At 50.9% G+C, this 13,618-nt stretch overlaps 1 protein-coding gene across 5 annotated transcripts in view; it reads right to left on the reverse strand.

The window, feature by feature from the left end:
* Window positions 1–821: 821 nt before the first annotated feature.
* The window catches only part of NF2 (neurofibromin 2 (merlin)), an 83,449-nt gene continuing 70,652 nt past the window's right edge, over window positions 822–13,618 (reverse strand). For all 5 annotated transcript variants that reach the window (XM_008575537.1, XM_008575538.1, XM_008575540.1 and 2 more), the window contains one exon: window positions 822–3,731. In XM_008575537.1, the coding sequence (XP_008573759.1) occupies window positions 3,681–3,731 (51 nt within the window). In that variant the 3' untranslated portion in view covers window positions 822–3,680. The remainder of the gene's footprint in view (window positions 3,732–13,618) is intronic.

The raw sequence follows: 13,618 nt of genomic DNA on the forward strand, positions 1-13,618 counted from the left end.
CAAGCCAAGGGTTAAGATCCCCTTACCGGTCATCTTTTAAAAAAAATAAAAAATAAAAAAAAATAAAGACTAGTTATATTTAACATTTTGGGAAAATGTGTATTTTGATAGGCTATTTTTCTTACTGGCTCGTACAATGGAAACCTGGCATGTGTTCTGATGTGTATGGCAGGCAGGTCTGATGTCAGTATTAGAAGTACTGATATCCACATTGTGCCATCTGAATCTCTGCTTTTAGGCTGCAGTGATTTGGGATAGTTATTCAACAGTAGTTTGGGTCTTAATAAAGAACTTTTGTTGATTTGAAAAATAGAAACAAAACCCCACAAGTGCTGCAGTTGTGGTTCCCAACTTCAAGTGCAAGTGCAAGTGCGACAGCAGCTGTGCCTCCTCTGCTCGGCAGACAGTGCCTGGGCCCAGTGGCTCTGTATGCTCCCACCCGCCTGAGCCTGGAACTGGGAACCCTGAAAGCAGCAGTGCCTGGAGGGATAACCCAGTCCAGTGCCCTCGTTTTCAGGTCTGGAATCAGGGATGGGCAGGGACCAGAGAGAGGAAATGGAGGCACTGGGACCCCAGGAAGGGACCTTTCCACTCACTACCCCAGGAAGAGGGAGGGAGTTCCAGGTGAAGGTGTCGTTAGGGGTGCTGATCCTTTTGCTACCAAAGACAAGGGACTGCAGTTGAAGTCCTGGGCAGTCAGGGAGGGCAAAGGGCCGTTTCCTAGCAGAGCCACAGAAGTAGCCCCACCACCTAGCCCCAGTCTTGGCCACTTCAATGGCCTGAGTGACAAGCAAACAAGCAAACTGAGGAAGCCCAAGACAAACTTTTTACAGCTTAGAATTTTTATTAAAACAATCATTTAAATTACAACAATCCCCCAGAATAGAAAATAGCCTTCCAAGGTCTGGCCCTGACAGGAGGAAGCACTCAGGCCTCACAGGCAGAAGTGACTTTTGACATCTTTGAAAACACATGGAGTTTCCCTGGAAGCCCACAGGGGCCACTTTGGCCCCAGGGCAACTGGGAGAGGCTTTCTCCCGGACCGAAGCCGCGCACTCCAGGGGCTACGAGGCCCTAGCTCTGTTAACGAAGAACACTTAGTCACCATCACTGGTTGTCAGCCTCTGGACTTTTGAGGGAAAAAAAAGAGGGAGAGACAGAAACCTGTCCCCAAGATTACAAAATACGGTCACTCAAGAAGTGTTATGCAATGCCACGGGCTGTTTTTTTTTCCTAGGGGGTGGCGGGTACATGAATGATTGCACAGACACCACCAGTCAGAGCGCCGCTGTGGCTGAGGTGCGGCATCAGTCAGGAGGACCGAGGTGGTCTGTGCCCGAAAAGTTACAGGCCAATAGCTCAGCTGGGCAGTCACTTCATTAATGGTTTCTGCCCGAGAGCCATCGAAAGCACCTGTAATGAAATAATCACAGCCAGGGCCCTGCTCTCAATGGACTTCAGAGACTTTCTTACTTGACAAGCTCCCATCCCTAAGAATGTTCACTTAAAAAGAACAGTCACCTCAGCCACAGGCTCAAGTCTCTGAAAACCAAGCACCTCTTTCATGCTTTCTCCTTCTACTGATGCTGAAGACCTTTCTGAGGGCCACCATCCCCTTGGCCTAATTGGCCTAGGGGAGGTGGCCCGCTAGCTCTTGGCCCCAAGGACAGCTGAGTGCTCCTGGCTGTGTGAGGCGTTGCCAGCCCTCCCTGGGCCCAAGGGATCCTGCCACAGCTCAGACACCAGCCAACCCCCTTGTGGCCAAGTGTCTTGACATTTCCCAGACTTTAGAAGTACATACAGCAGTTAAATAAGACAGCAAAGCCTGACATTGTTTTTATAAACCACCATCATGCTCCTCTGCCCCACAGCCACTGTTAAAGATTAAATTTATAGGTCAGGAGGAAAGTAACTCGTGGTAGAAATTCAAAGATGGGTTTTAGCCTGAGGAGACAGAGCCACAACCCAAGAGCCAGACCTTACTTTACAAAGGCCTGAGTTTCCAGCTCCCAAGGGCTTTCCCAGGCTGGGACAGACCAGGAAGCCACAAGGAAACTCTTTCAGCCACAGCCATTCATGCTTAGGTTTGAGACATGGAGTCCCACCCTGCATGCCCTAAGGGGTTGAGATGGCACACAGAGCTGGCTTCCCTGGGGCAAGGTGGCCTAAGGTGGCTGTGGCCAGCCCAAGTCAGCACAGGACAAGCCACCATTAGGACAGCCTGACAGTGGGGAAAAAGGCAGGATCTCCACGAGCTTCTCAGTTTCTCAAAACCAAATAGAACTGCCAGAGACCTGCTCTTCTCTCAGGAAATCTTCAGGCCCTCACATCTTCAGTTAATAAACATCTTTTCACTGATTAATGTATCACCTGCTCTGCATAACGGCTCAACTGGAAGGATCTGAAGGGCCCTGGTTGGCCACAGCAGCAACACTAGCCATGGAGTTAAAAAAAAGGGGGGGGGGGGCAAGAAGATGGCCCAGATCAAGGAGTGAGAGGGACGCGGGGGTGGCTCTGTAACCTGCTGCTGCCTGGCATGGAGGTGGCCAAGCGCCAGCCTGTGCGAGCACGGAGCACCAACTGGGAGTGGACACCTGCCTCAGTCTCCTGCTGGGAGGGGCACAAAAGGACACTGGGCCCCTAGGGAATATAAAATAAAGGGCCCTAGGGGACAAGGGCAAAGGCAAAATGAGGCCCAGGTGCCCGAGCTGGTTAGGAAGGGCCTTGGTACATGCCCAGGAGGAGAGGGGACTCCAATCAGCCACACAGACTGTACCAGCGAGAAGTACCTGTAGGGCCTCAGGGCCCACAGAGCCCCCGGTCACAGATGAGTTACTAGGCGCTTACTAGAACATGACCAGGGAGTCCTCAGCCCACCCCAGGCAGGAGAAGCTGAGGCCGAAGGGGACTGAAAGACACACGCAGCTCCTGACTGCCTCTAAGACCCTGGCCTGGGGTGGCCAGAGGGGGACGTGAGTGCTCTGCACCATTAGCTCCCTGCATGACTTTGCTGGCCTCCTGGCCCTTGGCTGCCTTGGCTGACAGTAGCCCTATCTCCCAGCTTCTGTCCCAGGCACAGCTGCCCTGCCTGTTCCCACCAGCTGGCAGCCAGAGAGTGGCCTCGGGGGTGCCTGGCAAGGACCTAACACTTTGTTGGTCCTGTGCTGTAGGCAAGCTCACCAACCACGTGCAGCATGCAGGCTGCTCTCAGCCCGGTCCTCACTCATGGAAGGGATGAACGTTGCAGAACCTTGGGTGGGGAGAGGGTGGTAGCACCAGCCTCCTGGCCTCCAGGGAGCTTCTGCACTTCACTCCCTACAACCACTTCTCAGACTAGACTGTGGCAGTCAGCACTGGACAGTAAGATGCACACACCATGGTGCCTTGGATGAAGGAAGTATGGGTTCCAACATTAGACAAAGAAAGACAAATACTTCTTAAAAAATTAAAGACTCAGGTCAGGAGAACTAGAACACCATGAGAGAAATCTCTACAGGGTCATAGTTCAAAGGCAATTGCACATGAAGGGGGCTGGGCTCTCCACTCAGCTGGGGAAAGTTCCGGAGCTCCCACAGAAGCCCCCAGTGAGCCCCCTACGGATGGTTCCCACGGTGTCTGGCCCATCCTGCTGGTGCCAGGAACAACAGAAGTGGAAGATCCTGGGGTGGCCGGGTCACCTGCTAGAGCTCTTCAAAGAAGGCCACTCGGGACTTGGCGCTCTGCAAAGTGAGCTGTAAGAAAGCAGAGAGGAAGTTGAAAGGGAGACTGGATTTCTGTTCATTCACAACGGGATCCCATCCTGCCTCGTGGACTAACCTCAAAGGTGGTTTGGAATGAAAGGCTAGACTGTTCAAATAGATGTTCAAGAAGCTGGTGGTCAATCCCAAATAAGTTTCCAGATTCGCCCAAGAATTCAAATTAGGAGGAGACAAACAAGGACATGCCAGGAGGGATGGCTGGCGGGCAGAAGCATATCAGCAGGAAAATATCATCAATGTCACCTTTTCACAGAGGACAGGAGATCCCTGGATATTTTACAAGTCTCTCACATTCCTGTCTACACAAGTGTCTGAGATGCCTCGGTGGTGTGCCATCTGAGGCCTGTGTCACATGAGGAAGAGCTTGTCCCTTCTACTCCTAATTCCCCAGGTGGCCCCAAAGCAGACGTGCCCATGACCCAGCAGATGAGAGGGGGTTTCTCTTCAGGAGCTTTCTAAGTGGGCAGGTTCAGGCAGGGAGGATGGGTGCACATGGGCAGTGCTGTCCAGCAACTGTAAGGCTTCCTCAGGAAGGACACTAGCTGAGAAGGACAGGGAGGGAGGATCAGGGGCCAAGCTCTTGGCATGGCGGAATTTGTGACCTCCTACGTCCTTGACTCTGTGGGCCACATTCCAGCTTCTCCCCAAAGGGAATCACCCGGCACAGATGCCCTCCCCTTGCCCTGCTCCCTGCTTTACTCCTGGAATCCACCCCTTTGGGGCAAGACTGTGTGTTCTACATCCAGCTCTGGAATTTCCCAGAGGAGAGTTGTCTGGGGGTGGGAGGACAGGGAGTCCATACTGTTCATTTTCAAATCTCTCAAAACATTTAGCTTAGAGCTCTGTACTGATTAGGAGCTCAAATGATGTTTGTCGAGTGATTAGGAAGTGGGCTGTAATGACAACAAAATGGTGAGCTGCATAGGAAAGGCGAGCGCTCCACACAGGGCTTAACAGGCGGGGGCTACCTCTCCTCCAGCACCACCTCACTGTGTGGCCTCAGCAGACACCCTTGACTTCTGTTAGCCTCTCTTCACCAAAGACAGAGAGCGCTCCACACAGGGCTTAACAGGCCGGGGGCTACCTCTCCTCCAGCACCGTCTCACTGTGTGGCCTCAGCAGACACCCTTGACTTCTGTTAGCCTCTCTTCACCAAAGACAGACCAGGGGGCAGGCTACAGGGTCCAGCCCCTTCTCTCAACCTCTGGTGGTCTCTGAATTTGAAATGTCCTCAGTGCTATCTGCAGTTCCACAAAGGACGAGGGTCGGGGGGGACTCCAAACCCACCACTTCACCATCAAAAGACAGGCGACATTAGTGTGCTCTAAATGAGACGGCCTGAGAGCTGCCTCTAAATCCTGCCAAATCTTTTGGCCTCAAAGTTCCCGACTAACAAGCTGAATGCAGGGAGGCATCTGAGCTGCTTTCTTCAGTGGAACAAGTTTCAGAAGCCCAGTTCTGATGGGAACAGAGAGAGCTTTTTTTTTTTTTTTTTGGCCAAAATGGAATTCCCTCTAAAGGGAGCTGCGTTTGGATGGGTTTCTCCTTAAATGCAACCAGAGAAGGGCCAGGAGTTGTGTGCTCTATGACAATGAGAACAGGATGGTACCTAGGGAAGAAAGAAGAGATTCAGCTGCCAGAGAACTACTGGGAAGGGATCCTCTTGGGGGAGGGCTTAAACCAAAAGGTATGCAACCCAACATGTCTGCTCAGGTTTCTCCCCCACTTCTGAGAAGACCTCAGGCCAGCTCTTCAGGGAACAGGGCCTTGCCCACAGCCACGTCTAGTCAGACACAAGCACAGTCAACTGCCTGACCTCAGGCCCGTCTGGGCCACTGACCAGCTGTGTGGCCCTGGGCAGGTCACTTACCCCCTCTGGCCTCAGTTCCCACCTTGAAGCAAGGGTGATGGCAGCCCCTTCCTCACGGGGGACATGCACAGGAATCGGGAAATGTGTGCCGAGTGTTTGGCACCAAGCTGGTGCATGGTGAGAACTCAGCAGCTGTCATTACTAATAGCAGCATCACGTTTCTTCCTCCCCCCTCTCCACCAGCTCTGGCTCCTCTCTTTCCAGGGGAGCACAGCAGAGTGCTCCTTAGGAAGGGGTGTGGGTGAAAGCAAGGTCGCACGATGCCTCTGAGAGACCCGGCCACTTCCCCAGGCAGGGAGCCTAGGCTGTGGGGGCCTCTGAGAACCTCCTGCGCATTTGTAAAATGTTGGCTCCAAGAATTCCTGGATCCTCTACCTAAGGAGTGTGCTGGCTGTCCCCTTGAGGTGCCAAGGAAGGGTTTTGGCAGCACTAGTGGTGCCAGATTCCAGTCGCTCAAGCATGTGTTTGTTAGGATGCAAAGTGCTCCTTGGGTGGGCAGGATGCTTCCCCGATCCCCACCCTATGCTGCAGGCAGCGGCTCAGCCCAACCTCTTGTTTTGCAAGAGCAGGGGCTTTAATCAGCCCCAAAGAACAGAGGGAAGTCGGATACTCTGACCACATGTAGGTAGGAAAGTACCACAGACATGCGGCCTGAGCAAGGGAGAGAGGGCCACAGTCTTCCAGAAGAAGGCACTGAGGCTGTTAGAGGGAAAGGAGGACCCACTGGGTGTAGGCAGTTGAGACCTGGCTGCACTGGTCAGTGAAGGCTGCTGGCCGAGGGTGCTGGAAGCCCCCTGCTGTCATGGATCAGGCCCAACAGGCAGACCTGGCTGTCGCTGCCCCTACCTTCTACCCTCACTGTACAATTCCTGGTGGTTCCAATTCCACTAAGAACCCCATAGCTAGAGGAATTTACTGAACAAGCCTACTCCCTGCTGCTGGAACTTGTCCAGCCACCACTGCAGCCCCTACCTGCTTCCACCTCAGCAGCATCCTTTATCTTAGACATCAAAATGCCCTCCTCCCAGCAGCAGGGCACCAGCCTGTGCTGTGGAGCAGGTGGGGAAGGCAGGCTGTGAGACGAGGGTCTACAAGGAGAAGCCTTGGGCTTCTCTCTTTCAGGAAGGAGTTCAGGGGACCCAGGAACCCACGCAAGAGAGGTTTTCTGCAGAGAGCTCAAAAAACCCTCCCCTCGGGCACTGCAAACAGCTTCTGCCAACTGCGCTCCCTGCCTGTACACTGCCTCACCTGTGGGATCTTTCACCACCTGCTGCTTCTAGAACAAGACAGGGCCCGTTCTAGAAAGCTCTGACTGTCCCATTTACAGTACAGCCACAGTCAGGAGGTGTTCATGAAAGAGAAGGTAAAGGCTCAGAGGAAATGGCACGAAGCTAGCTTCATAAAATAAACTCTGCCTCACGGCCGGCCCGTGGCTCACTTGGGAGAGTGTGGTGCTGATAACACCAAGGCCATAGGTTCAGATCCCTATGTAGGTATGGCCAGTTAGCTCACTTGGGAGAGCATGGTGCTTACAACACCAAGTCAAGGATTAAGACCCCCTAACCGGTCATCTTTTAAAAAATAAAATAAACACTGCCTCTGTGGGTTTTCCTTTTAAACTCAAGGCAATCGGCTAACAAGTTTCCTGGTTTTCCTGTGACCCACTTATACCCTAAGGTGTACAAGCCCATGTCAATGTTTGGTCCGTCTTCCTGCTCGGTGACCTCAGTTGCTGGCCTGGCTGTCTCTGGCACAGCAAGCAATACCTCTACTTGCTAGAGCCAGAAGGTGCCATGGAGATGATGTGACGAAGGCCCCATGTCACACTGTGAGTTAAGAACTGAAGCCAATCTTGTGAATACCACCCACTACCCTGAATTCCAAAGGAAAATGTCTGCGCCCCCTTTGGCAACTGACAGCAGCCCTACCCGCCTAGCCCTGCCTACCTGAGTCTCCAGGATGGAGGAGAATTCCTGGAATGCAGGTGTTTGGGCACTACAAGCACACTGCTGGTGTGCATCTAGAAGGTTATCCAAGAAGAGGGCTCCAAATTTCAGCAGATACCAAAGAGGAAAAGCCTCAGACCTGGATATACAAGGGCCTTGTGGACAGTGGCTGCATCACTCTGGGAAGCACCAAGTCTGGTCCACTTCCTTTGAATGTTTCTAAGGAAAAGCAGGCAGAGCTCTGCAGAACGTAACCAGTGGCCACATCTGCCGTGCACTGTCCTTCAAAACTCATACTGGATCCAGATAAGGACCAACTATGGCAGTCCAGGCAGTCAGGCCCAGCTCCTTTGGGAAGAATGTAAACCACAAGGGCCCTGCTCAAAGTCTCCAACCCAGAGTGCTTTTGCCAATTCCCTAAAGATGACTAACAGAACATGAAGTCTCCTCACCAGGCACTGGGCTGACCTGCTGCTCTCTTCCAGCTGTCTCTTCATATCTGATTAGAATCAGCCGTGTGAATAATACAGGAGGAATTAAGTTCTCTCTTGACTGAACCGGCTGCTCAAGTCTGTCACTAATCCAATTCCATTCTGAGGAGACAAACTTCCTTTTCTTTCTCTGCAGAAGATCTATAAGGCTTTGTTTTTATCTTATGGGGCCTCTGATCCACCTGTTGGGGCCTGGCTCCTCCTTCCTGCCCAGCAACAACAGACTCAACCCTGGCAGAGGAAACCAGGCCTTTCCTCCTGCCCACTTCTCCAGCAAATGGCCCATTGTTTGCGACAGCCACCAGGCTGTAAAGGGGCAGGAGAAGCCACTTGGCAGAGCCAGTCCTCCTTATGCTCCCCAAACTGTATGTGGCTTGACAAAAACGGACACATCCATCCAATCTAAACAAGTTCAGATTCAGGAGATGTATTTGTCTCATTAAAAAGACAGGAGGTTGGCTGCTCTCCACTCTAGAAAAGGACCTGGGACCCAGCTGGTTCTCCCTAAGCCAGGCATGCAATAAGAGACACAACTGGTTCCTGCTTGCTGCTGTGTGAGGACTTAGATACTCCTGAGAAATGGCCCCATGGTCTGGAGACAGAAAGCCTGGGAGGGACCTTTGACAAGCGCTCTCCTGCCTGTCAGTGGAAGACTTCCAGCTACAGAGCTCCTTCAGCATCATTCCTGAGAGTGCCCCCTGCTGGAAAACCACAGCACGAGGCACACTGCCAACTCTCCTTCCAGCTCTCCTCTAAAAGTCCTTTTTGGGGATCGTTTCCCAAAGTGATGGGAGGGTAACTAAATGTATTCCAGCACGGAGCCTGCAGCAGCAAGGCTGCTTGATTAAGAACGAATTACACTTTCATCAGCACAGAGAGAAAATTGATTCACAAGGCTGCATTGTGATAATCTTGTTCCTAAAGAACAAGGGGGTGGGGGGTGGGCAGGACACAGGGCCACTTTGGTTATCAGTGGCAAGAGAAAGGAAGCTCTACAATTAAGCTGGGAGAACAAAACTAATCAGAACACCAGGATTCCTTCAAATAGTCTCTGGGGGCCTCGCCTCAATCCACTGATCCCAAGGGAAGAGAAAGGAGGGTGGGAGGGGGGCCATCTAATTCATTTTAAACAATAAGACCCACAACGCTGAACCTATTTTAGATACTAACCTAATAACTCCAAATGCGGAGACTCTGCTTGTCCCATAAAAATGCAGTGGAATTGATATGCAAGCCCTAAAATTATGTTATACTTCCTCTTTGCCACTACATATTGAAAATGAAGGAGCGGGGGAGGGCACAGACACAAATGGACATGCAGATTCTCTGGCACGCGCATCCACAGAGAGAAGGAAGACTCTGGAGCAGAAAGGTGACAGCCAGGGCTGGCCCGGTGGCGCACTGGAGAATGCGCTGCTTGGGAGCGTGGCGGCCCTCCCGCCAAGGGTTCGGATCCCATGTGGAGACCGGTTCCCGCTCACTGGCTGAGCGCGGTGCGGGCGCAACACTGAGGGTTGCGATCCCGTTGCCAGTCCCCGGTACGGGCGCGACACCAAGGGTTGCGATCCCGTTACCGGTCAGTAAAAAAGACAAAAAAAAAAGGAAAAAAAAGAAAGGTGACAGCCAGATCCAGTAGCGGCAAGTTCCAACATAATCTTTGGTTTGGGATGTGATAAACATTCCCCCTTCCAAACTGGAGCGAGGGGAAAGGGCTGGTGAAGGGGGACAGCTGTTATAAAATGGCCAGATTAAGCTCCTCTGCAGTCTTGCTAGTAACAGCTTGCACCCAAATGCCATCTGGTGATGTGCACAGGAAGAGAGCTATCCACACACTTATCCCTAAACAGAGGTGGGATGAAAGGTCAAGTCCATCCCAACGAACAAATCCAATTTGGTATTAGCTACTTTATCTGCTCTAGAGAGAAATCTGCCAGAGAAAGCCTGGGGGCGTGGGGCCCTTTTGTGTATTAATCCCTTAGGGACCTAAAGCAGCAGAAAGATGTCTGGAAACATGTCTGCTATGTCTCGAGCTGCCTGTGTGACGCTGGCAGGGCCCTTGCTACTCCATTCCTCTACCTGACAAATGGATTAATTGGCCTGATTCACCTCGCTGGGCAGGTGGAGGCTAAATGGTATCTACCAAGCACTCCAAGCAAGTGCCTCAGGAAAAAGGTCCAGATAGACTGATGTCATTTCTTTTTTTTTTTTTAAAAGATGACCGGTAAGGGGATCTTAACCCTTGACTTGGTGTTGTCAGCACCACGCTCAGCCAGTGAGCGAACCGGCCATCCCTATGTGGGATCCGAACCCGGGGCCTTGGTGTTATCAGCACCGCACTCTCCCGAGTGAGCCACGGGCCGGCCGGACTGATGTCATTTCTAAATTGCCAATATCAAAAGAAAAATCATGGCAAGGGTCATGAGAACATAACCTGGAGCTGCAGAATGAGTTTGCAATCCGACTCTTCCCTCCCACTGTTGCAGCAACAAATAAGGTGCCAGAAGAGAGCTGCACTGAAACAGAGCTTCAGTGCTGAGGGGCCAAATGGGATGTTTTACTGCATCAAATAAGGCCCAATAATGTCCTCAGGCACTCCCAAACAGTTGTAAAATATCCTAGGCTGGCACGGCATGTTTGGTAGGCTCATCAGCACCTCCCAAAGAGCAACTGCTTGACCGGGTAAAGTATCTCAACCAAAACCAGGATCGGGTCTTAGTCTTTTAGAAAAGAGGCCGGTAGAATCTTCTATCTAGAGAGCTACCAGAGACAAGTGAGAAACCTGTAAGTCCTCAACAGTTATGAGACACCTAGAAATTTATAGACTGAGTGTGTGTGTATGTGTGTGGTAGGAGTGGCCTTCAGGGATGAGACCAAGGTGTCACAGCCAGAAGGCGCACTCCTAAGACTAGCCCGCTGCTCCAAACGCCCTCTGTGTGCTTCCACAGAGCCACAGAGGAGCACCACTGCAGTTCCTTCTATGTGTTCTATGTCCCCATCGGGTGCTGCTACTGCTCCCTGTTAATCCTTGCTCCCCACCCTACTCCGTACTCCTCTTTCTTCCCTCCTCCCTCCCACCTCTGCTGTGTTCCAGCAACAACAAAGGGAAGGATGTGAAGCTGGGGAGCCAGTGTGCTGCCTTTTATGTCAGGGCTAAGGATGCTCTACCAGACAATGCCCAGTTTCTAAAGCAAGCAGAGCCACTTGGCCCACTGGGGTCATAAGGAGGGTTGGACATATTAACCACATATTAAATATAAGCTGTTTAGCAGCCATCTTCCAGACAGGTGATGCAGACCAGAGGTCACCAGGGAGGCTCTGGCCATTTATTTTAATTGCAGGAGATGTCTTTCATGCATATTCAATCTCTCCCTGTGATTTATCACTTCCCCGGGTGTTTTAAGTGTTCTTCTTCACTTCGCCAGCCCTGCATCTCCAAGGGTAGTCCACACAAATTGAAGATGACATTGGACTTCTATGTCTTCCTGATCCAAGAGAGACAGCAAGAGTTTCAGATAAATGCCAAGGCTTCTCTATTCCTGTTCCTCCACCAGTAGAAACCACAGCTGGCCCCTGACAGTTTAAACCATTTACTAATAAAATAAGCTTGCTAAGCTCTACCACCCCCATGAATTCTTATCTGTCAATTTCCTTTGAAATCCTGTGCTCCCTCAGAGACAACAGGCACAAACATAATAGCTTGTTTGCTGGCTCTTGGGATCAGCTCAGGGCCAGACCCTCAAGAGGAGATAAAAGCAATGCCCTGAAGTGTGCATGCTCCAGGACTGCATTTTCACCTCCAAAGTGTGGTGGCACAGCTAAGAGACACCTGGCCACCACTCTCATCATTGGCATTGTGACTCTGAGGACAAGAAGCTTAAGCTGAAGGCATCCTGTGTCCCCTGACCCAGCCTCATGCCAGACTCACTCCCATCACTCTGAAGGCTCAGATGCCAGGAACACGTGTCACTTCCTCTGAGAATCCAGGTTCCCCAGGGCAGCTTTTGATCATGGCTAGTGCTGCTCTGATTCAGATGCAAATGCCAAACCAGTTGCACTGATCATCAATTGGGAAAAATGAAAATGGAGTTAAGATTAGCAAAAGAAGAAAAATATACCCTTACAAGCCCAAGTCAAATATTAGGAAGAACGAGTAAAGTCAATTCTGGCTTTTAAAAAGTTTTCTCCTCCAGCCACATGGCAATTAATACAATTAATGAATATGCTTACCACAAGTTGTGTGCATAAATGTGGTAGTATGGCCCGCATGCCTTCCTTGGTCCCTCACTACAGGTTCACAAGCAGATTTGTTTCTTTTTATATTTGTGAGCCCACACGGCACCCTAAGTGTTTCAGGTGCATTCTTTCATTTAATCCTCACAGCAATCCTGGGGGATAAGAACTATTTTTATTCACCTTTTACAGATGAGAACACTGAGCCTCGAGAGAGTAAGAATTATAGAAAGAGGAAGTGGCAGAGCAGTGTTAACCTTGATTAAGCAGACTGGACTGCCTGTCAGCATCCCCAAGGGACTACGGGGAACCCCTGATAGCCCAAGGGTAAACCCCTTGAATTGGCTTCAGTGTTACACAGTACACTGTGGGTACTGCTGAGACCTCTCAGTGAGGCAGAATAGTACTAAAAGTGAGGAGGAGAAAGGGGGCCGGCCTGTGGCTCACTCGGTAGAGTGCGGTGCTGATAAAAGTGAGGAGGAGGAATATGCCTGGATTACAGTAGGTAGGAGACCCGTTCTTTTGTTGAAGAAACCTATGATCAAAAAATATTAAAAACAAAAGAAAAATCAATGCAGGCTGGTTTGGACCCAGATTAATGAGCTTTTTCACCACCAGCCTTTGCATCTCTCATCCCTACTTTCTGGATGATGGAGCTCTTGACTTTGACATCTAGGTACCCATTTCCAAAGCCTGAAGTGGTACTTCTCTTCAGCTAGGCTGGCATCGGCCCAGACTGCAGCAGGCACAACCCCAGAGCGACCCCAGCACAGGCAGGTGGCTAGTTGTTAGTGCTGGTGATTGACCATAGTGACCACGAAAGTCTAGAAAGTGGAACATGTGTCGAACATCATGTGCAGCAAAAACTACCAATATTTAATCAAGTGATGCTGAGAATTCCAGTCATATTACAAACCAAGTCCATACTTTTATTAACCCGATTAACCAGAATTCTTGATTAACTGAAGCCTGGCAGTCTTTGAGAACTAGTTCACATCAAGACATTAAAATGTGGGCCGGCCCGGTGGCGCACTGCTACAGTGCACTGCTTGGGAAGTGCGGCGGCGCTCCCGCCAAGGGTTCGGATCCCACATACAGACCAGCCGCTCACTGGCTGAGCGAGGGGCGGGAGCAACACCGAGGGTTGTGATCCCGTGGCCAGTCCCGGTCCGGTACGGGCGCGATACTGAGGGTTGCGATCCGTTGCCGGTCACGAAAAAAGACAGAAAGGAAAAAAAAAAAAAAAAAAAAAAAAAAAAATAAAAAAAAAAAAAAAAAAGGGAAGGAAAAAATAAAGAACTTCTTCCAAACTTTTCCTCGGAA

This window comes from Galeopterus variegatus, unplaced genomic scaffold (assembly GCF_000696425.1).
Source record: "Galeopterus variegatus unplaced genomic scaffold, G_variegatus-3.0.2 Scaffold1204, whole genome shotgun sequence".
NCBI classification, from domain to species: Eukaryota; Metazoa; Chordata; class Mammalia; order Dermoptera; family Cynocephalidae; genus Galeopterus; species Galeopterus variegatus.